Source organism: Phaethon lepturus, unplaced genomic scaffold, assembly GCF_000687285.1.
Source record: "Phaethon lepturus isolate BGI_N335 unplaced genomic scaffold, ASM68728v1 scaffold6161, whole genome shotgun sequence".
Lineage (NCBI taxonomy): Eukaryota > Metazoa > Chordata > Aves > Phaethontiformes > Phaethontidae > Phaethon > Phaethon lepturus.
The window spans coordinates 39,346-63,751 of NW_010516857.1; the positions used below are offsets into that span (position 1 = coordinate 39,346).

Sequence of the window (24,406 nt, forward strand, 5' to 3'; positions counted from 1 at the left end):
ATGGTTCCAATACTGTGTGTTCTTTCTTCAGATGATTCACGCATTTGAAGCTTCAACTTGAGTTACGGTATTATTTTCTAACTTCAAAGTAGAAGTGCCAAAGGAGTTATAGATCAATAATTCTGCCTTACAGTAACCTCATGGAGGGGTTCTGGTTTTTAACCAACTTGTCTGAATCAGTGAAGAAAAGGAGGGAAATACAGTTTCCTGTGCATGCCAAATAGTTTGCACGATAGGACCAAATTTTGCAATTATTTTAACTTACTTCATCATAATGAATTAATCTTTCAATGCCGTTCCTCCCAAATGTGCCTAACTAGAACTTAAAACACCCACTGATTTACCTTATATCAAATCTTGAATTTTGTAACTGTCCACTAAGTGGTCCACAGACACAGCCTCCTGCATTTACATCAGGGCAACCCAGCTCAAAATCTGCACGTTGTGCATTTTACCTTCAACAGTCCACACATTCAGTTCTCCTGGTCTTGACCTTTACTGTATTCTCTATCTTCTGAGTCCCCAGCCTGTGCTTCCTGCCTTCCCTCTTTTGTGTTTGTGAATTAGACTTGTTCTCAAGCCTTTCAAAGCTTATCTTCTGCCTAGTTTTGTCAAATGATGAAAAAGCATGCTCCTACAGCTGACTGAGTCCCTCCTGTATGGAAAAAAAGTTCAGAACATGACAGGCACCTACCAGTGTGTCCCAATAAAGTAGAAAAGCAAAACTCATCCTCAATGGTCTTTCTGTTAAGATGTAAAGTATTCTACAAAAACACTGGCTGCATGTGGCATTGTGAAAAACATGCCAGATTTCATAGTCATCCAGTCATGGAGCCCACTAGACTGTGAAATGACCAAGGCAGTCTATACCTCTAAGAAAGGTTGTTTCAAGCTCTTTACAGACTTAGGTAGGTATTCCTTAACTTATTAATGGTTCACACTTTCGCAGTCCTCCTTGTGACCAAAACAAGAATAGAAATAAAATTAAAACTGAGATTTTGTAAGATAACTTAAAGGCAAGGAGTAAATTCTGTAGCAAATCTCCGATTGTGGAGCCACAAAATGCATGGAGCCCTGACCATAAAACTTTGTTCATTTAAATGGTTTCTCATCTATGCCAAATGACAGCAAAATAATCCTGGCACACACATAAAGGCGTAAGAAACTGTTAAACTGAGTAGTATCACAAACAGATTCATAATCTACAGGCTGTTTCACAAAACTTGGTATGGATTGACTAGGTTTTATCAGGTAGAAGGCAAAAAAAAGCTTATATTCTCCATCTCTGTTGAATCCATATAGCTTGTTAGGCTTTCACAGAAAGCACTGTAATCTGAACATTCAATTCAGTACCCAGAGTTTTACTGGAGACTCACTAAGTATGACTGAAGTCTCAATGCAGCTCAAACAAAACCAAAACGTGTATTTTATCAAGGCTGTCCATATACGTAGCATGTAGTGTATAGAGGCTCTCAGTATCACAGTCAATGAAGTACTGAAAGATTTGATTAGCAGCCTGTAGAAGTGTGCCGAGAAAATATACTGAATCTCAGTTATTTCCTCTTTCCACACAGGTCTCACCCATGTCTGAGTGAAAAGATCTAGGAGTCCAGCTTTGCTCTCCAATGTTCATTTACTATGTCAAATCTTTACATCTTGTGATTCCACCATCTTGGCAAGTGTCTTCTTGATCCTCAAGGCAGTGAGCCTTGAGGCAGGATTATGAGCCCAGCACTCAGACATTAATTTCAATATTGCTCTTAAACACTGTAAAATAAAAAACAAAGGAACAGTATTGTAAAATTTGACAGACCTGAGGTGTAGAATATTGGTTCGCTGTCAAACCCAAATTATAGAACTCCTAAGTCCAAATGTGCAACTTCTAAATTTTCTGCAAAATTTCTAATAGACAACTACTGTAAACAGATCAACTGGAAAAAACCAAAACAAAACCAAACACCCAAACCAAAACCCAACAACCACATCCCAATCCTTCTTCTTCCTCTCCTTCAGTGCCTAGTATTACAGTAGCTGGAACTAACTGAAGTGTTTCTTTAGTTTCACAAAGATGCATTACCAAAACTTATAATTACAATTCAAGAACAGTGGTACAAAAATGGTAGCAATAAAGCAGAATAATGTCCATATATATGGCAGAAAAACTGTAGAGAACTTTTTCACTGAAAATGAAGATGTGACAAAAGTTCTTTCAACAGTCAAAAAATAATATGGAAAAAAATGGGAATTCCTAAAAGAAATCAAAGACTTATGGAAAAAAGGATATGGCACATCTAGCTTGCTATGTGAAATAGTTACGTCTTATTTACTGTGTTCAAGCTGTGGCCCTTTAAAAACACATTTAAATTTAATATTTTGGTTACATCATGGCTTGCCCTGGAATGTAGAAGGAAAAAAGAAAAAAAAAGAAAAAAGAAAAAAAAGCACAAAAAAAAAAATAGGAAATCTACAAAGAAGTCTCTCCATATTCCATGAAATATCTTATGCCACAAACCAATACACTATATACATTAAGATTAATAAAACCAATTAAAAACTCTAAGTTTTAGCTCCAATCAAAACTCTGAAAAATATTCCACTATGTAAAAAGAAGCTCTCAGACCAGTATTCATACACTTGGATGCTGCTTAAAGGTATCTTCCCATCAGATCACTGAAAAGATTCATAAAGAATACAGTATTTTGAGTTGATTTCAAACATATCTTCCTCCTATTATTGCTATGAGGTTTTCAAAACATCAGAACATCTGGATGTAGTCCCTTTTTTACAATGTTTTAATATTTATTAAACTAAAATACCTTTCTATATTAGTTAACAAACTGAACTAATTTTTCCTTTCAGCATACTCACTTCATCACTATTCCATCTATTCGATACTACTGGGCGTAGGCGTTTGACACACACCACTTCTCTCATGTCCTCATAGGATGGATCACTTGGCACCATGTCATAATATGGCAACTGATACTCTTCAACAATACCTGGAGATAATTGTGAAAGATCGAGAACCATTAAAAAATTAAAATAAATCTATATATCTACTCTCAGATTTCATTATCCAGGAGCAAAAATTAACTCGATTTTGCGCAAGGCAAACCCACCACACTGTTATACTGTCATAAAAATAAAAAAATTTCACTATAAAAATCAGATATTTACCAGAAAAGCTCCAATATTAAGAATATTAAGTTTAATAGCTACAACAATTACTTGCAGTCCCTTTGACTTGATACCCAGTGTAGAATTTAACATCTTCTAATCCACTATATGCTATAAAGAAACAGGAAAAAAGCATAAGATGGAAGAAGAGGAAAATACAAGTAGAGATCAGTATGGTCACAAAAGAAAAGTGAAAGGAAGGACAAATCACAAAAATACGTGTAAGGAGAAAACTGAATGACACATGAAATGCAAGAGAGTAAAACAAAATAATAATATATTATCAATTACATTTTAAACATTTTATTAACAGCACCAGGGTGAAATACATCTGCATCCCACTATTTCTCCCAGACCAGGAACTGTGCTTTTTGAGCAAGGAAAAAAAATCCTGAGATGCTTAATTGTAGCAATCAAAAAGGTTTACTTAGTTCAGTGATTCTCAAGCTGTACGCTGGACAGACTGTTACTACTGCTTTTAAAGAATGCAAGCCCATTGATATAGCAGGCTTGTTACATTATTTCCTGGAGAAGTATTGTTGAAGTGAGACAAGGGCCTGGTAGATATTACCCAGAATATTTAAAAGTTTACCTCCTGTGACGCAGCGCCGAGCCATTTCCCAAATGATCAGCCCAAAACTGTAAATGTCAGCCATGATGTACGGTTGGAAATGATTTTTATTCAGGCTTTCATCCAGGACCTCTGGAGCCATGTAACGTTTTGTTCCCACTCTAGTATTCAAGGGAACATCAACTTCGTTGGTGTCACTATATGAAAATATTAGGAAGTTAGTGAATTGTGGACTATTAGAAGACAATGGTATGAAATCCTGTCTGATGCAATCACTACACTGCAAAGCTCCCGTTTACAAATTAAATTATTTCTTTTATTTGCCTCTCAATACTATACTTACAATACCTTGTACCTTCCTGAAAAAGATTATCTAGGAAAATGACAGTGAGTACTGAAGTTGACAGTTTACCGCTTCTTTTGCAAGACATTGAAAACACTTGTGAAAAAAATGAATTAAAAGCCACTATAAAAACAAGTATATTGGGTAACAACTCAGAAAATTATTCGCAAAGGCTTATGCTTTCTTTCATGCTCTACTGTAGCAAAAGACAATTTTCTGGCTCCACTGAACTCAAAAAAAGCGTTCAATAATACTATTATAGTATTACTTTTTCAATTAAGTTTCAACTCTTCAAATTTTCTGTAAGGTAATTTATAATGAAACTACATGACAGCAATTATTATGAAAGGCCAGTGTTGAATAACAAGTGTATTAGTTACAAGTGTATTAGTCCTCCTCCTTTACTCTACAAAGCTACTTTTATTTTTCACAGGAGTCTTATCATTGTTATCTTAAAAACCTATTTTCATCTCAATGCTTACCAGTGTTCAAAGGAAGAACAGCATTTTACTCTTAAAACTGAAAAAAACTAAAGCCATGCAACCAAATGATTTCATCTTCCTTTTAAATTGGACACCTGGTGCATTAAAAAAAAAAAAATCATATAGAAGTTTATCCACTACAGAAGAGTTGTTCATCTACCTGTTAAACTTCACTGCAAGACCCAAGTCAGCAATGCAGCAGGTTCCATTTTTCTTTATCAAGATGTTTTTACTCTTCAGGTCCCTGTGTGCAATAGCAGGCTTGCCTTGTGTCCCATAAATTTCTGTGTGTAGATGGCACAGGCCACACGCAGCAGAATATGCCAGTTTGAGGAGAGCCCTGTTGTCTAGCGTAGTGCATTTCAGAAAATCATACAATGATCCATTTTCATGATAATCTGTAATCAAGTAAAGCTGTGTCCAGGAGCCAGTGCCTTTAATATCTGCAGCTATGAAACCTATGAAATATATAAATGAAGTTACAATCTATTTGTATATAAATTTTTTATGTAACAGATTTAGTAAGAATTCCTAAAGCTATATTGTCTTGGACTGTATCAAAAGACACCTGTTGTTCCCCTTACGAAAACGAATAATGTAAAGCTCAGATTTCAACTGTACATGAGGTTACCATTCCAGTCTTCCAGCAAAGAGATTGCAGACACACTTCCAAGAGCGGCAAGATTGCACCCTTTTAATAACATTTTATTAGCATACATTAAGGGACACCCATCTGGTTATTCCATAGAAGCTGCCATATGCCCCTCAAGCCACCCACTAAGAACTCCTCCTCCTTCACCCTCACACAAACCCTCCAGTAGCCAAACAATGTCCTGCTTCCTTACCAAGGATGTTTTCATGACGCATTAAAACAGTTTGGTAAATCTCTGTTTCTCGAAACCAACTGGCTTCTTCTGTGGTGAAAAACACTTTCACTGCAACTTTTTCACCCCTCCATTTGCCCATCCACACTTCACCATATCGTCCTTTTCCAACTTGCCTCACCATTTGAATTTGTTTGGCAATAGTGCGCTGAACCTAGGGAAGAAAAAAAAAAAAAAAAGAAAAAAAGGAGAGGAAGGTGGAGGAGGGAAACCCAGTGATCAACCAGAAGTACCTGGACAAGCTGCTTCTCAAGCTTGGATTGCTTTGAATTTTGATCCCATCATAAAATTTGTTGTATACTATTTTGCACTATTCCCAGTTCAAATTCATTATTGCTGCCTCCAAGGAAGAATTGTATAGCAAACCCCAAAAGATTAAATCAGCTCAACTTCTTATTTAATTCAGATGCATTCTCTTGCATTTTATTTGTTTCTATTTTATAACTACAGTCATCTGTCTCACTGGCTAATTTTTATGCAAGTATTATATGGGATGGTGAGTGAAAAATTACAAACAACTACCAGCTAATAAAAAGCATATTATTTTATCGGACAGTGGACACTAAGAAAAAAAATTTTTGAGTTTCCTCAATTTGATACTTGCATTAGCCATTCATTGCATTGTTATCTTAGTGTCTGTAGGCGCTAATTTTTCTTTAAATTTTGCAGATGCCAACAGATTTCCTAACATACAATGTAATTTTGCACTTCATTTTAGGTAATTATGTGAAGATGGGCTTGTGTACATGTTTAGTTTGTACTGTATCTTTCACAGTAATTGCATATAAAATAATTAACATACTGTATGGATAATCCACTTTGTTCTTGGCGTTAGGTACAAGCCAAACTTTGTATTTGATGGAGAGAAGTTCAGTGAAGAAAAATCTTATTTTATTATTACCAGCAATGGTAGCCCTGATCCACTCCCAGAACTCTGTGACTGGTCAATAAGGTCTTTTAATGACTCCCCAGCTGGAATAAATGCTTCATCTTGTTCCAGGTCACGATTATAACAGTGCCTCTTTGCCATCGACTTACAGTAATGTCTGCAAAAGTAACAGGAGAAGTTAAGATGAACTCCAAAACACTCTCCAAAATATGTAGTAAATTGAGACAGGAAAAAAGTTATTTAAATGTACAAGTTTTCTTAAAAGAAAAAAAAAAATCAGATTTCACTGTACCATTTTTTTCAGAAATGTAACTTAGTTTTTTAATATTAAGAAGTTGTTGTAATGCATGTAGAGGCACGCCAGTTTATTACGAGTCAGGTAGAAACCAAACATTTTTAATACTCAGCTCACAGATAGTGCTACTAGCATAACACCATTGGTTTTGGCTTAAACAGACTGAACCTCGAACCATGGCAGATGACGCCGAGACATGGACATTTCTTCTGAAACTGCTAGAACAATAATCACCTCCAGCACAGGGCTGCAGCTGACAGAAGCAGGCATGGTCTCTTAAACTGCACCTGCATGAATTGCTGTCTTTCAGCTCGTCAATTATTTAGTTTTGAAACACAGCAGAAAAAGGAAGTTATATAACGCATCCTTGTCACTTTAGGCTTGCAAAAGCACTTTACAAAGGTAAATCTCAGAAGTAGATGGAATTTAACTATGAAAAGTGACTGAAGATCCAAACCCAGAAAAAGCATTAAGATATTCCTGTTTACTGGATGCTATAGCATCAAAGTTATATGTAGTTTGGAAAACTGTAAACACTTTGTAGCCAGAGGAAAGGATCAAATTCACTTAAATTCTACACTGTGAACATTTCATTTTACCTAGCAATACAAACTGCTATGCACAGAAATGTGAAATTAAATTACAACGGTTTAACTTCCAATCTATTTTTGTCAGAAATACATATGATTAACTGAGTACATTTACAAAATACAACTTTTCTGTTTACACTCATTTGGGAAATTAAAAACTTTGCCAATAAAGAAAGTGCTTTCCTTACTTGTAACAAAAGCAGCTAAATAAGATGATCATGACAATTATGCAGACTGCCATAGAAATCAACACTGCCATCCAACGAATGCTGCCATCAAAAAGTCCATCTAGTTAAAAAAAAAAAAACACAAAAGGAAAGTTTCCAAAGTCTATTAATTAAAAATCCATTGTAAACAGTTTATTTCGGTATGACATTTTCATACCCTGTGCATATGAATATGCACAAACTAAAACACAGCAGGCAGGTTTTGTCTGAACCTCAGGAAATACTTCTTTACTGTGAGGGTGATCAAGCGCTGGCACAGGCTGCCAAAGGAGGTTGTGGAGTCACCTTCCTTGGAGATACTCAAAAGCCATCTGGACATGTGTAACTGGCTCTAGGTGGTCCTGCTTGACCAGGGGGGTTGGAAGAGAGGATCTCCAGAGATTCTGTAACAGTGTGTGGAGCCACTTGCAAAACGTCAGAAAGGAGCAAGACAGTTGATGCATACAACATACCAGTTCACATGAAATTACACAAAATGTGTAGTGTTTTAGTATCAAAGTAAGTATTTACACCAGAAAAGCAGCAGTAATTTAATTTGGATGACAACAAAACAAAGGATTTAGCTTGAGATTTTGGAGTTAGAACAATTTCTAGAAATAGAAATGAAGGATTTACAGCAGTACAAGTCTGAGAAGGTATTAACACTTAAACCAGTGCAACTTGTCTAGCAATGAATGAGTAAGTACATGAAAATATAAGCTATTTTCACTGGGAACAACAGAAAGAAGAGAATGAATTTACAGTAGATAAGTTAACAATGTCAGGATACCACTTTTTAAGATAGATTCACCATGGCAGAAGTACAGCAGAGATTAAGAAAACCATTTTCAAAAGAAAAGAGAACAGGCTGCAGAATAACAACAGATCAAAAGATCACATGCAGATCAAGATACGAGCAAACTAAGGAAGAGAAATAAAAATACTGTGAGTGACTGATAGAGAAAAAGATTAACTCGGAAGTGGCAAAAAAAGGAAAACTGAAAATAGAGTACGAATTGTAGTACGGAGCTTCGTATCAAAATTACTTAGTAAGGAAAAAAACAGATCTGTGCAATACTTTAATTACATTTTCTCCTTACTTCTACCTGTTGATCAGGAAGAACAGAATCTACATAGCATTTATTAGCAGCAGAGTGAACATCTAGGAGCTTTTTACCTGTACTATCAAGTGGTGGTAACGTTGGCTGTAAATCCTGATTGCAGAAATCAGTCCGACAGCACTCAATTGTTCGACGTAATTGTGCTTTAGGTGAGTCCTGTTGAAGGAGAATTAACATTCAGATTTTGAAGTGATCAGCTAGGACAAGCACAGGTGACACTACTAATAAAACCAACACAGACAAAAGTTTAAGTTATTTTATTTTGAAGTTCAACCTCATCTTTTAATGTATGAGACAACTTCACAGTGGCAGACGAGCATCATCTAATCTCTTTGGGTGCATATATTCTATGTTCACATTTTTTTATTTTTCATGGAATGTTTTTACTTGGTGCACAGAAATAGATGGTTCCTACTTAAGTTGTTATTTCATACATCGTAAAATGTTTAAGCTTAGTCAAAAGCAGTTCATTGTATGTTAAATTAAATACTGCTCTTAAGACAAAAACCCCCAATCCCTTTAGAAGTTTTTCTCTTGCACTCATCATAGCAGCACTGTCTGCTTCAAAAACATCTTCAGAACACCATATAAAAGGGGGAGGAGCATGACAATTCATCTGGAGGCAAGACACTAATATAAATACAAGAACAATGTCAGGTCATCCTGCCGCCTCAGGTCTGATTTGCAGTAACCCTAAACACTCGCAGCTATAACTGAAATCAACAATGCTTTCAAAAAGCAGTGCTACTGCAAGCTACATTATACAGAAACTCTATTCCTCGAGATTTAAAATTGAGTATCCAAAACAGTGATTGGGGGGGGAGGGGGCGCAGGGGGGGCCAAGGCAGCTGATGATTAGCTCTGAAAGCTTTGTTTAATGTAAGCAGTGTGACAAAAGAAAAAGCAAAATCCAGTCTTCCAAGGCAATATTAATTTGCCCAGCTAATGCTAGATCCCTGTCTTCTAAACAAATCCTTGCTTTAACAACTGTGTTTTCAGTTCCAACTTTTGCTATGGATAAAAGTAGTCCTAAAGGCAGCAGTCTGCTTAATTATACCCCTTTAAATCAAAAGCAAGCTATATCCATGCAATTAATGATACATAATTCCTCTAGAAAGACAAAAAAAAAAGTTGTATGTCTGACAGGAAAACATACACATTTGATAAACTGTGTGTACATGTCCATGAAACTTTAAGGGAGCTCTTGTGCGATCTGTGAAGACAAGTCCTTATGATTAGGCTCTTCTATCAAATGAACTGAAGAAGAAGAAACCAAGACGTTCCAAATTAAACCAACCAAGAAATGCTGCATTAAAACATAAACTACTCAGACCAATTAGGTTGACTATAAAGTTGTCTCTTCAACTAAGGAAACAGCTAACAGAAGTAAAAGATTTATGTCCTCTGTTTATTTTGTCAGTGGTTTACAGATACTTGCAGAGAACTCTGACACTCTAGGATTATATTCCAATCTTTGCTCAAACACCATGAAGTATCCTTTCTGTCACTATTCACCCATGACTGTTCAGTTCCATTCTGCTCAGTGGTAAATGGCAACATGCAAAATTCTGTGACTGCATTGTAAAGTACAGAGATTTAAACTGCTTACGCTGTCTCTCTACATTATCTCCATGAAGATCTTAAACTTTAATGATATCTCATTTTTTTACCTTGCACTGGAAGTCTGAACCTTCATACTTCATGCAGCCAGAAGCAAGCGTAGGTTCTCCATGTTCATCTTCCTCAATGATAGCAAAGCAATGCCCGTTAGTTCTGGAATAAACATTTCAGTTGTGCTTTAGCAACATTTTTGTTGTTTAATATGCAGCACTAGTTGACCATGAACTCATTAAGAATGCTAGAATGGCAATACCTAGAAAAATTCTTCTTTAACACAGTGGTTACCATACAGTTTGAGAACAAAACACCCCCATGGTATTTTCAAGTAGAACACTGTAGAGATGTTTTCTCCCGAACATTCTAGTCTTCTACTTCCTCACCCCACTTCAAGATTGCTCATATCCAAACACACACACGTGGTTGTTCAGAAACAACTGACGGGGTGGAAGAGCAGAGATCTGCCTAAAAAGGCTTACTGACTACAATTTTATAGGTTAAAACAAAAATAAAATTCACTTGTGTCTGTTCTTGAAACTGCCATGATAAACTCTTGAAGAGAAGTTCCAGTATGTGTAAGGTGGCTATTTCAAGGTCAGAAGCTAGCTACACTTTTCCCACATAAGCTCTGTCAAATATTCGGCCTTTAGGACAAAGCAAACAAACCCCCAAACCCACTTTCTGAAGGTAAGAGTAACAAATAGCTTAAAAAAAAAAAAAGGCACTTCAATTCCCTATTACCTCTTTATACAAATGCTTTGACTTCTATACTACATGAAAATGCCAACAATATTTGTAAGGAATCCCAAACCAATTCACAATGGTAGGTCTGTGCTTTCAAAATTAAGATTTTAAGTAAATCAAAATTCATTCATTCCCTCAACATAGATACTAAGGAAAACAAATCCAGAAATATTTTTGTTTGCAAAAAATTTTTTATTTAAATGAATGTAAAGAAATGCAGATTTGGGAAGCATAATGCCATAAACTACCCTGCACACGAACACTGCGTAAGTGTTATTAACTCTCTAACAGCTTTATTGTCACAATAATGATCTATACAGCCATTCGTTCAGAGGCAAAATATTGCTAAGGTCTATACTGATGACATACACTAGAGGGCAATAAAAAGCAAAAAAATAAATACCAAAGGAATTGAAAGACACAATACTGGATTGTAACTGAATATTTTCTAGGTGAACAACCGTGTGTGTAAAACACTACCCATATTTACATTTAAAAAGATGGTAGTGTTTATTCCATCCCCTTGGGTTCCACAAAAACTGCTTCATCTGCCAAGTGACAGCTTTAGAGAAGCTTAATATTATGTGTTAAAGACTCAAATTACAGTAGCAAGTAATACGTTTTTTAGCATGTATCTTTATATTAATTCTTAAGGGAGAAAACAGAAGGGCCTTAAACGTGAAACTGCAAATGAAGAGAAAAAGGAAAAACAAGGACATTTCACAACATGAAATAAACATCTTAAGCAAGCAAATGATAAGGGTATGAGTCTGTAGGATTCTTATGCCTAAGTTAAAACTACCCTCCTGTCCCTGTATGTTCAGAGGCTTTTCTTTTTTTCCCTGCCTTTCCCTCATACTCTGCAACTAACGAACATGTAACAAGACTTCTCAGTAAATGGCTATGTGGCTAACATGACCTTTTGACTACTAGGTGAAAAAAATACTGGACTATGCAAGCAGGTAGTCATATCACAGCGTTCAGATTTGGGTCATTTAATACTCATCCAGTTATAAAACGCTGCAGTATACTTATAACCTAAGTCCTTCAAATCAGTTTCTGGGGGCAAAATGACCGATTGCAAATGGGTTTAAGGTATGGTGAAAGCAGTATTGGTTACTTACAGATGACGGTGACCGTGGATTTTAGTGCTCAGCTCTCCACAGAACCAGTGAGTTTTTAAGCAATTTTGGCCAAATCACCTGACAGAACCTCAGTCAGCACTCTAGGGATAGTTTGCTCTCTCATGAGCAAAAATGAGCCTCTTCCGTACGCAATACTTACATGCATGTGTTATTAATGGCATCATCTGGACAATGTCCTGAGCAGTAGCACTTAAGGAAAGGTAAGGTGTCCTCTGGAGCAAGTGTTACTCCATTTCCCTGTTTCTTTTGGTCAGGATTTGTCTTCATTCCTGTGCCATGAAGCATGCTGTCTAGATTTTGACCTGGACATTTAAGAAAAAGAAAACAAAGAAAATATTTTTGCATCTCTCTGATAACTGTTCAAGAGCTTTAAGGCAAAACATGACAATAGAATAATTATATTCACAAATAATTGAATTATACAAGACATAACAACCTCCTCTCCCAGGATTATGGCACAAATTTGAGTTAATTTTATTCTAGAAATACCTAGCTCAAATATTTTGTTTCTTAACAACAGATCGGCCAACCATAACCAATATAAACAGAAAGAAGATATTTTCCCTTTTTGAGGTGGGGCAGAAAAGTAGTGATGTAACTGGTAAGAATTTTCTGAAGAAAGCCTCTCTCATTCATGTGTTTAGAAAACCAAAATGCTGACCGCTTGATAATCACAACAGTATAGTTTTATGCATGACTGAACGTACTTAATACGCAATTTTCTAATTTTCTGAACTGAAGTAATTTTTTACGGATTCACAGTCTCATAGAAGAGCAGTAATAACTCCAAAATCTCTTGGGTTTTTTGATCTCTGTACACATTAGTACTTCAAAACAGAGCTAAAGTAAATCTTGTTTGCAAATTAAATTTCAGTAAATGACATGAACATCCACACAAATGAGCTCTCAGAGAATAAAAATAGGGCTAAATTACATTCCAAGTAGCCCTCAATTTCTCAACAGTAGGAAAGTTGAGTATCATTTGTTCTAGTTCATATTATTAAAGTGCTTTGGTGAATGTAGGCATTCAGAAAAAGAATTCCACCTGTTTTCTTCTTAGCTATGAACATCCAGAAAAAAAAAATTGAGGAACACTACCTGCCTCATTTGGCATATGCTTTGTGACCACTATATGAGATTATCACGCATAATTTTACCAACAGAAAATCTCTTTCTGTCTATCACATAACAGTATTCTTGGCTCTAAGTCCTCAAGGTGTGAACCAAATAAAACTAGAAGAGTTGTGAACAGACTATCACCTGCGCTGACACAATCTACAGCAAGTCTCTGGGGGAGGCTCAGTGTGCAAGACAAGAGAATAGCCAGTTAGGACCAACAGAAATTGTTACAAATTCAGTTATAATTAAAAAAAATTGAGATACCTCAGTAACTCTCAGAGATTTTAGTCACAGTAAAAATAAAAAAAAAGTATTCTGACCAGGAAACTCACGGTCTTTTTTAACAGATTCCTGTGGCTTCCTGTCAAACCCACTGAACACTACTAATGAACTGTAGGCTAATGAGAACGTTACTCTCATGTTGTACCTTGCTTGAAAGATGTGCAGAAAAACTTAATTGAAACCCTGTGCAGATACCACCCTCTGTATTACTCTATTGTAACATGCACTATATCATTCAGCCAAATGTGCGATTAGGTATTTGTGAACTTTGATCTCATTGTTCTAAAAAAAAGCAGACTTGCAGATTTCCCTGTCTAATTAATACAGCACACCCAGTGCATTGTCCCGATTCAGCAATGTCCCTGAAAGTAATGAAACTGTGCCTTTTCAGATACAATTAAGAATATATCCTAAGAAAGGAGAGCACCGTTTACCTAAACCCTGAAATCACTTAGCCATGTTTTATTTGAAATGTAGTTTTCAAACAGTACTTCAGTAATGCCCAAGTTAAATATTCCCGATATGTACAGACTGTTAGCCAGAAGGAAGGTCCAGTGCTAGAGTAACACGGTTACGCAACAGGCATTTCCGATTTAACCAAAAGGAATTTTGCATGTATGAAATAGCAGCTCCTCCATCTGTCCTCTCTCTCTTTCTACAGCATAAACAGAAAGCTCATTTTAATACTGTGCTACAGATGTTACACATCATTCTGTATTCACGTTTAAGAGATCCTTACCTGCTGAGAGAACAGGTAATTCTACTTAATATTTAAAGGAAAATCCACTGCATATGTACAAATATTGCCTTTCCTTCTAATTTTGTTGAACTACTAAGGTATCTTTCCTAATTAACGTTACAAAAACCTGTTTATCTTCAGGGACATTCTACACTTTAGAAGACTGAATACTTTATGATCTATGTCTCACAGTCACTCATCATTTTCCTACTCTAAGCACTGAACGCAGCATTTTTTTCAATTTGTTATGTGAGAAATCAAGGAACCCCTAAAGCATAGCTTCTCCTAGCTCAGAAGAGAAAGAATAAAATTATGATGCAGGTCTGGGAATTTTTAAAACAGTATTATTCTTTGTAAACTAACACTGAAGCATAACCACAGATATACCAACCTTTTACACTAAAACTGAGATGAAATACATTTTTCCTCTTAATTTACGACGATGGATTGTATAACAAGATTTATGAAGAACAAAAATAAAATCCAAAATAGATAACTGTATTTTCAAAGAACCAGCATCTTTGTCTTCTGTACAGTTTATATAGGCAGATTTTTATTCAAAGTAAAACCAGACTACAATTTCATTATCCCTCTAATGTGAAAGAGAAACAGTACTCCATGGTAGTCTGTTTTCATCTTGCAGGTAATACCTGAATTGCACAAAGAAGGGGGCGGGCGCAGAAAAATCACTTCACTCTTGCATTATTACTTTCTAAGACTGTAAGAGAACTCGTATTAAACAGGAGTTTAATTGACTTTCCAAGGAAGGAAGAAAAAGGAAAATACTGAGACTGTTTGGGATCACTTCAGAAGCAACTTTTTAATAGCTCCTGTCGAGATGTTACCCCTAACTGCAGTACTACAATTCACCCTCAGCATTTCAAGAAAGATTAGTGTCTACCTTAAAGAAGCTAGGTATGGGGAAGGGAGATACATGTGGAAAATGACTTGGCTTCCGTTCCTCTGAGATGCTAAGAGGGCAGGTCAAGATCTGAATGGGTTCACAGGGTGTTTCATTGCTGTTTTTCCTGGCTAAACGAACAGGAGTGAATTAAGGATCCCTAAAATGTGACCCTTCCTTTCTCTGTCCTGCTCCCAAAAGGAAGATAAAGCAGTGTGAATGTTGGAGAGGTGGAGCTCTCAGGGTTGGAGATAACGAGAGTGCAAGAGGGTCAGGGTGGCTTCTGAAGCAAGATGTCATTTAGGCATATCCTTCATTCACTCCTAGCATCTTTAAGGTAGACACTAATCTTTCTTGAAATGCTGAGGATGAATTACAACATTCAATGAAATATCAGAGTGATGGTGAGCTGGAACATTCTCCTCACATAATCACAGTGTGAGACAATAAAGAGAAATAAGCTGATGGGACTTCAAGCTCCCAGTTCACCATTTGCTCTGCCCTATCACAACATTGTCTCATACGTATTACATTAATTTTGTATTTCTAGAAGTGTGAACAACTGCTACAGATAAGCCATTTAAATGGCTTTCTGTTTAAAATGAGACTTCTGTTATTAAAAAAAAAAACGACTGCCAATTTATCATACCCAGCTCTTGACTGAACATATAAATTATTCAAATAACTACTTTTTCCAATCATAAAAAAATCAGTTAGACTATAAAATGCATTTTAAAGAAGCACAGTGTATTAAAAATCCCACTAGGTTAGAAACATAAGCCTACTTGAAAGCATGGCTTCAAATACTAATATTAATATAGATAATCTTCAAAAGGTACTGTGTGTGACAGTGAAATGTTATTAGCCACTAAAAGCTGAGCTAACTTGGTTGCAACTCAATGCCAGGATACATAACTTCACTAAGTCTTCTGATCTAAGAAAAGATTTGTGTAACCCATAAAAAACCAGGTCTATTAAGAAATGGAGAGACAAAGAGCAGTAAGTGAAAGTAAAATACAAAAGCCAAATTATGCCTATAGTTTCTTACTTAAATGTATCCCCTCTACCTCCACAAATAAAGTTGCAATGCTAGAACTAGTAGCCTACAGCATTCAAGTTGTGCAATAGCTTTCTGAATTCATAATATAGATGTTCCACACAAAAACCATTTTTATTCCAGGGTACCTTATCCTTAAAAGGGATTTATCCTAGCAGAACTACAGCACTCAGCATTTCTTTGTAGCTACTCTGATCCAAGCTTGTAAATCCCAGTATTTCAATATTTAAATAAAAAGCATTGTTGTCAGAAGAAAACCTTTACCTGCCTTCTTGCTGGTGCTAAAGCTGCTTGCTGGGGCTGGCTGATGCTCAGGGCGTGCCTACACTGGGCTCTTTCCATAAAATATGAAAGTTGTACCAAAGCTCTTCACAGAATCATTTAAGTTAGAAAAGACCTTTAAGATCATCACATCCAACTGTTAACCTATGACTGCCAAGTCTGCCACTAAACCACATCCCTAAGCACCACATCTACACATCTTTTAAATGCCTCCAGGGATGGTGACTCAACTGCTTCCCTGGGCAGCCTGTTCCAATGCTTGACAACCCTTTTGGTGAAGAAATTTTTCCTAACATCCAATCTAAACCTCCCCTGGCGCAACTTGAGGCTGTTTCCTTTTGTCCTATCACTTGTTGCTAGGGAGAAGAGACCAACACCCACCTCACCACAACCCCCTTTCAGGTAGTTGTAGAGCGCGGTAAGGTCTCCCCTCAGCCTCCTCTTCTCCAGACTAAACACCCCAGCCCTCAGCTGCTCCTCGTAACACTTGTGCTCCAGACCCCTCACCAGCCCTTCTTTGGACACGCTCCAGCACCTCCGTACCTTTCTTGTAGTGAAGGGCCCAAAACTGAACACGGTATTCAAGGTATAGCCTCACCAGTGCCGAGTACAAGTGTATAATGACTTCCCTAGTCCTGCTGGCCCCACTATTTCTGATACAAGCAGGATGCTGTTGGCCTTCGTGGCCACCTGGGCACACTGCTGGCTCATATTTACTCTCCCCCAAGCCTCTAATGTTGCATGGGGTTGATGTGACCCAAGCGCAGGACCCAGCTCTCAGTCTCGTTGAACCTCATGCAGTTGGTCTCGGCTCATCGATCCAGCCTGTCGAGATCCCTCTGTAGAGCCTTCCTGCCCTCCAGCAGATCAACACTCCCACCCAGCTTGGTGTCATCTGCGTATGTACTGAGGGTGCACTCGATCCCCTCGTCCAGATCATTGATAAAGATATTAAACAGAACTGGCCCCGATGCTGAGCCCTAGGGAACACCACCTGTGACTGGCTGCCAACCGGATTTAACTCCAGTCACCACAACTCTTTCGGCCTGACCATCCAGCCAGTTTTTTACCCAGCGAAGAGTACACCTGTCAAAGCCACGGGCAGCCAGTTTCTCCAGGAGAATGTTCTGGGAAATTGTGTCAAAGGCTTTAGTAAAGTTCTGGTAAACAACATCCACAGCCTTTCCCTCAGCCACTAAGCGGGTCACCTGATCATAGAAAGAGATCAAGTTGGTTAAACAGGACCTGCCTTTCATGAACCTGTGCTGACTGGGCCTGATCACCTGGTTGTCCTGTATGCGCTGCGTGATGGCACTCAAGATGATCCTTGCCATAACCTTCCCTGGCACCGAGGCCAGACTGACAGGCCTCTAGCTCCCCAGATTCTCCTTCTGGCCCTTTTGTAGGTGTGTGTCGTATTTGCTAAATTCCAGCTGAAGTTCTTGTTCTTGCTTTAGGATGCAGATAATGCAAAATCATCCACTCCAATAAGGACATTTCACCTTTCTGCCTATCACACACTTCCATAATGACTTAACATGTATTGCTATGTGAATTCAACCTGGGTTCAACTGATACAGCTTGAGTAAAATACTAGTACTTTTTCTTAGAACACAAAATAATTTTTTAAAAAATCAGAAAAAAATTTTATGAGTGCAAATAAAATATCTTACATTCTTCTATGAGCTCTGTGTCTGGCATTTTAACCATAATTCTCCCTATAGTGCCTTTTTTTTTTTTTTGTATCAAGCCTGTGATCTCTGAGGTAGCTCCATCTAGCAGAACTGGTTCCTAAAAATCACAGCGTGTTCCCAGACTACTTGTTTAAAATCTCTTCTACCACCCTCTAGCTTTCCCAGGAGCTACACCAGTGCTCACCACAGACAGGCAGCTCCTGCCCTACCTTCCCAACCAGCAATCCCCAGCCTCTGCTCCCGCTTCCCTTTCCCAAAAAAGTCACTTCTGAAGACTACTCTCTGTTCTTGCGTATTCAATACAAAAGCCATAGACAAGAAAATTTTACGTGTATTTTACTTTTTTAAAAAAAGTACACTCCATTCTAAATAAATTAAATGGACTTTTAAAGAATAAAGTTACTTAAACCCAAATGTAAAATTATAATAAATATATAACCTTTTTATAATCCATTAAAATAACTTTAATCATACAAATATTTAACAATACATGTTTGCTGCCCATGTTTTAAAGACAAATGCAGCCATTAATCAGGGAAATCACTGGTGAACAGAACTACACTATCCTTAAGCAACAGATTAGCTTCTGAAAACTCTACGTTCCTTTTGCAGATTTTAGAATATTTTCTTTATTTCAGATTAGCTTATATGTTTAAATTCAGTAACTATTCCGCATGAAATTCAGAAAGTACATAAAAGTAAAAAAAAGTAATACCCTTTTCTATATGACATCTTTGAATAAAAGTAAGTATTACACTGAAATAAAATCTCAACAGATTTTTTTCAGTTCACTAACAGACAATGTAAACTTTAATGAATCAATTTTAATATTTAATATTAACACTAATTATTTTTAAATTTAACTTTTAATAAATCTTTCTTCATACATATTGAATGCTATTAATAAATTTTAAGTGAATTAATTCAGAATGATTAAAATACTGGTCTGCAAGTGTCTCTGAAGAACACAAAGGTGTGATGAACCACATATCTAACATTACATCATATACTAAACTGACAGAAATGAAGTACAAAATTTAGGAGAATGTGTTTAAGTTTACATTAAGTTCTTTAACTACTCTATTACATATATTGATTAGTTATGCTCATCAATGCATTATAAAAAACAAAGTACTCTACTTGGAAGTAAAATTGGCTCTCTGAACTAAAAACCTGTGCTAGTGGGAAGACAAAAGCATATTTATCACAGTCCTCAAATGCAACCAAAGCTGACAAACTCTCGCCTTAGATGAGCAAAAGTAGGTGGATGAAGATGCAGAGCAAGTCACAGGTCTAAAGAAATTGCAAAGGCCTTCCACAGTGAGAAAGGTAATTAAAAAATGTTTTTCTTGAAAAGGTTGCTACTAAAATCTAGGCATCTACTACCCAGGCTTATTTTTGATCATTTCTCCACGTAAGTGAAAAAGTTCCATAAGCTATAAAGATGACACAATCCAAAGGGTAACCACTGTGTCCCCCTGCTCTGTAATACTGACCTGAGAAACAGCAGCTACCCACCGATAATTTCATGGAATTGCCTGTTTTCTGCTGGTGTTGTAAGAATATTTTCATATTAAACAACACATGCTGCCACTTGCTTTTTAAAGTTACCTTTTAAGGAATATGGTGTGCACATATATATGCATGTATACAGATCCACTTGCTATTATCATTCTCCCAGGTCCTGATTAGCCCCAAAATTCCTACCATTTATAAGAAGCCTCCAAAACAAGTGAGGGAGCAAACCGGGTGCCAGTCACTGAAAGCACACACACTGGGTAGTGTAGTAGTAGTAGAAACTACTTCCTCTGCTTTTCCCTTCTCTTCCTATAAATCACATAAATTCTCTTCAGTTCCCCACGTCTTCTTCACCTCCACTGGTTCGTTTATGATCCATTTTTGTAACATCCTGCATGTATTTTCCGTGTTGGAACTACTCTTTTTACTTTCAATTTCCACTTTTTAGACTTTTCACTTTAGATTTCCTCTTTCCTATAAAGATTTCAAATACTTGATGACTATCAACTTTGTTGTGTGTCCCCTCCAACTCCTCCATGAATCTAGGGACAAGCAGAGAGACTTGACTGTTTTTCTACTCACCACCTCTAGAAACCAAACTTATTTCATATGTTTGAATATAAGCCCTTAGGCAACTTGCATCAAAGAATCAACAACGTTTCAGCAAGCTCAACTTTCTCATGGCTTTCAGAACTCCGTCAGTATTGATTCAGAAGTCAGAAATATTCCTCAGACAAGGCAATTTCTTCTTCAGAAGCTTAAAAAATATCAACAGGGTCTTTAAACTTAATTTAGAAGTTATTCATTGAGGCATTATTAATAAATGCTATCATGGAAGGAGTTAATGCAATTTGATTTTAAGTCACTAAGACCAGCATATTTGTATTATTTCTTCTATTTGTATCTAAAGAGGAAAAAAAACAGTTCCTTTAGTTGCTATTGCCTTTAAGTAAAATGCTGAATATTGACTAACGCAAAGGGGTAACCATGATTTCAGTAAAAAGTATAAACCATATCATTCCCAGCCTCTTCAAGGGAAGAGGCTGGTATTTTCTTCAAGAAGCAGCAAAACTGCAAATTGCTATCTCTGAGAGTATTTTAGAGTGGAGAGACCTCTAAAAGTCATCTGGTACCACCACCCAGCCAAGGCAGGACCAACTTCTAAGTTAGACCAGGTTGTTCAAAGTCATTCTGGTCAAGTTTTGACTCTCTCTAAGAATGGATATTGCACAGCCTCTCCAGGCAGCCTGTTCCAATGCCTAATGACATTCACAGTGAAAATTTCTTTCCTAATTTCTCACCAAACTTTCCTTTATTGTGATTTGTGCCTGTTACCAATCTCATCACCGTAGCGCTACCTGGAAATATTTGTAAATTTGTACTACAAATTTCAACTATACTGAAACTAGGCTATTTCTGTTGAAATAGATTGAGCTGTTTCTTTCCCATTAAAAATCATATGTCCACAACAGGAAGAGGGACTGGTCTTGAGAACTTCTCTCTCTCAACTTAACTTAACTAATGTAATGAAGATGCAAGAATCCTGGATTTATGTTAATTTTGTTGCTTCCAACCTTGAAGTCTTTGCTGCGGCAAAGCTTCAAACCAAGACCCATGCTCTTCCCCACTCCTGAAATACACGTGTGCGTGCTTACACATACACACACACAGCGTGAATTAAGCCGAACATCAGCACTTAAAGCACATATCCAGAAGTTAGGAGACACTATTCTGAGCCCCTGCAGGCTAAAAAGATGAAAGCACTCAAATCACTTGGCATTTATACAGGAATCCTTGTCCAGTTTTGGAAGCAAAGCGTTTACAATTCTGTAGGCTGTACTAAACGATACAGAAGACTTCACTGTACTTGAGGTAGCCTCCTGGACTGAACCCCACAGGAAACTCAAAAGGAAGAATGGCAGTTTTAAATATCTTTAACAAACTGCAATTCTTCACAGATCCAGAGAGAGGACTTCTGTTCCAGAAAAGCTTCACTGTGAATGTGTGTGTGAAATGGTACTTGAAAGAGCTTAAAGATGATCCTCCTTGCACGGAGGCACTATTCATTTAATTCCAGTCCTAGTGTAGCCGACAGCTCATCCACAGTCAATTCCAGATAAATATCTTCAGTGTCATTTATATTTACTGCTTGATAAATGTTTGGTTTATGTTTAAGGGTACAGTCTTGTGCTCTAAGTGCTTCCCCCTACCCAGGTTAGAAGCTGCAGCCGTTCCCGAATACACCTTGGCACGTGGTTACAAGGGGATAAATACCACTACATGGGAAGAAGCAGGATAAAGTGGCTTGCAAGGGGCAGGCCCATTACACATTTGATGCAAGTATGCTCTTAAAATCAGTTGTAAAGCTATGTATCAAGCATAGTCCCAATAGAGACAGCTCTGCTAAATCCTCTAATCTAATACTGCAGGTACACATTAGAAACAGAACATAAAGACTGTCATTTGGGTACTTACCTGGCTTCCTCCTCTCCCCATTTTAATGGGTTCATTGGATTGTTATTCTTGAAAGTAAACAGCTCAAAGCAATCAACACTAAGCAGTAATTGATGTAAGTATGAAAAGAGAACACAAAACCTTTTATAGTCAAGTATTAAAACGGCAGTATCAAATTAGTCTTTATTTCCCTGAAAAACATGTGGAAAGGTCTGTGTACGCAACTCAAACATGTGAGGTACGACAGCTGGGAGAACAAGAAATCTTACACTTGACCAACTACAGATGTACAAGCTTGATGAACAGTAATGCTCTGTATGTCCATGTCCCAAACATGAGAATGTGATACCACTAACAGCTCAGATACCATTCTGCTATTCTGACACTTCTCTAAACTACAAGCAATTACAGAACCAGATCTGCCAGGTACAGTTGCTAATAAAGAGTAAGGAAATAATAATAAAATAGATTTTCCCACAAACTCGTTGTAATCTTTATACTTAAGATTCAACTCCTGATAGAGCATGAGACAGTCACATTCATCACTTCCCAATACTTTTTCATTCAACCCATTTTGACAGAGGAGTCAAAGTCCTAATGATAACTGGATTTCCAGAAGTTTTTGGTAACGGGTGGCTGGAAAAACAACAGACGTACAAACGAGTATTTTCACTAACTGAAAACCTGGCTATTGTGAACATCACATAGCCTCACCTTGGCCCATCAAGGAGGTGTAACAAGTTTATTTAGACTAGTTATGCCACTCTACGTCTTGGCTGCTGGGAGCATCAGAAAGCATGGGGAGTTGCATACTGCAATTTCTTCAGTGGGTCAAATGTAAAGGGACCAAAGACACACACATATAGGAAACTGAAATTCAGAAACTTAAACCCTCAATTCTGCTGCTCATATAAATTGCTCCACAGTGTACTATGCATTTCTGGTGTTGTCTCTATTTAAGCATTTACTAAAATATACAGTGCTATAATCTGTACTACAACAACACATGACCACTATCATGTCCTTCTTTTTAGGGAAATGTCTATGTGGCATGTCAGACAGATAAGCCATCTGCCTGCAAAAGAACAAACCAAACCAAAAAACCCCTACCCCAACTACTGGAATACACCCATCTCAGTTACAGATGAAAAATATAAACATATTTCAACTAGTATATATTTACCTTGAATATGGAGAATGATAAGCAGGTAGGCTCCAAGCAATTGCTCATAAACTCTCAGTCGAGTCATTGTTCAGTTTTAATCCTTCCTGTGCAAGGCAACTTGCCCTTCTGCTTGACAAATGTTAAGCTTAGTCTGCCCAGTGAAGCCTAATACAAGATTCGTTGCTTGGCTGCAAAGATGACTTTGTAACTTTTCCAACTTTGTTTCCTGAAAGATACAATAAAACAAAGTGTTAAGAAACTCCTTGCCTTTCTGAAACAAGAAAAAACCCTCAAGCCCTCAATATTTCTCATCACACAGATCACAACCATGAGGCTGCAAAAATAATTAAAAATGCATGTTTATTAAGATTAATAATCAAAAATATTAGCCATGTTTACTGCCCAACTGAACAGCAGTGTTCTGAAATATACATTTTTTGTAACAACCCACTGCCATGTTTTTATATATCCTATCAAAAATATTAGATACGTTAACTCACTAGTCACAGCCATATATTTTAGACTCACATACAGATATCATAGGTAATATTCAACAGATTAACAGGTAAAAGTAAATCTGTTTGAAAACTATTTTCTTACAGGAATTAAAATTTATACTTATTATCTTTCTTAAAAATGAAACTTAGTGGTGAATTCCCATAATATTGCGAGGAAAAGGCAACACCATGTTGAGCCACCAGTTGAAAAATGCTTGCAGAGATGCTTTATTGCAAGAAAGCCCCAGCCTCTCTGCTGGATGAAAGCTAAATTTGTATTAAAATAGTTAGTTTAGATAGCTGATTTACTTACAATGTTACTTTTGTCTTCTAGCCTAGTACTACGTCTTTTTTTTTTTTTAAAGGCACTCTCATATTTAACATTTGAATGAAGAAATTAATTTCTCATTAGCATCAACTATATTCCACTCCTCCTTCCTGTAGACCACTACGTTACAGAGTGTTTTCTGGAGAAAAGAAAGTTAGCTCAGTTCGCACCACCAATGACCATTTATTATTAATCTCTGTTAACTCCAATTCAAAAACCTGATGTTGTTGTGGATTTCCAAGTTTTGTGCAAATTAATCCCTCCTGAAAAATTATGTTACTATATGCACACGTCCTTTGCTCCAAA

At 37.0% G+C, this 24,406-nt stretch overlaps 1 protein-coding gene across 1 annotated transcript; it reads right to left on the reverse strand.

The window, feature by feature from the left end:
- Positions 1–1,367: 1,367 nt before the first annotated feature.
- On the reverse strand, positions 1,368–23,360 carry BMPR1A (bone morphogenetic protein receptor, type IA). Its single transcript, XM_010296188.1, has 11 exons — positions 23,294–23,360; positions 12,204–12,366; positions 10,229–10,331; positions 8,615–8,714; positions 7,420–7,519; positions 6,359–6,503; positions 5,419–5,611; positions 4,734–5,031; positions 3,770–3,945; positions 2,869–2,999; positions 1,368–1,767 (listed from the first exon to the last, which is right to left on the reverse strand). The coding sequence occupies exons 1-11, from the start codon at positions 23,358–23,360 to the stop codon at positions 1,642–1,644; spliced, it is 1,602 nt and encodes a 533-aa protein (XP_010294490.1). The 3' UTR covers positions 1,368–1,641.
- Positions 23,361–24,406: the final 1,046 nt, after the last annotated feature.

Coding starts and splice junctions, on each gene's coding strand:
- BMPR1A (XM_010296188.1), bottom strand. CDS start 23,360: ATGACTCGACTGAGAGTTTATGAGCAATTGCTTGGAGCCTACCTGCTT. Junction 10,332..12,203: donor GCCATTAATAACACATGCAT/GTAAGTATTGCG, acceptor TGTTTATTCCAG/AACTAACGGGCATTGCTTTG. Junction 5,032..5,418: donor GCGTCATGAAAACATCCTTG/GTAAGGAAGCAG, acceptor TATATTTCATAG/GTTTCATAGCTGCAGATATT.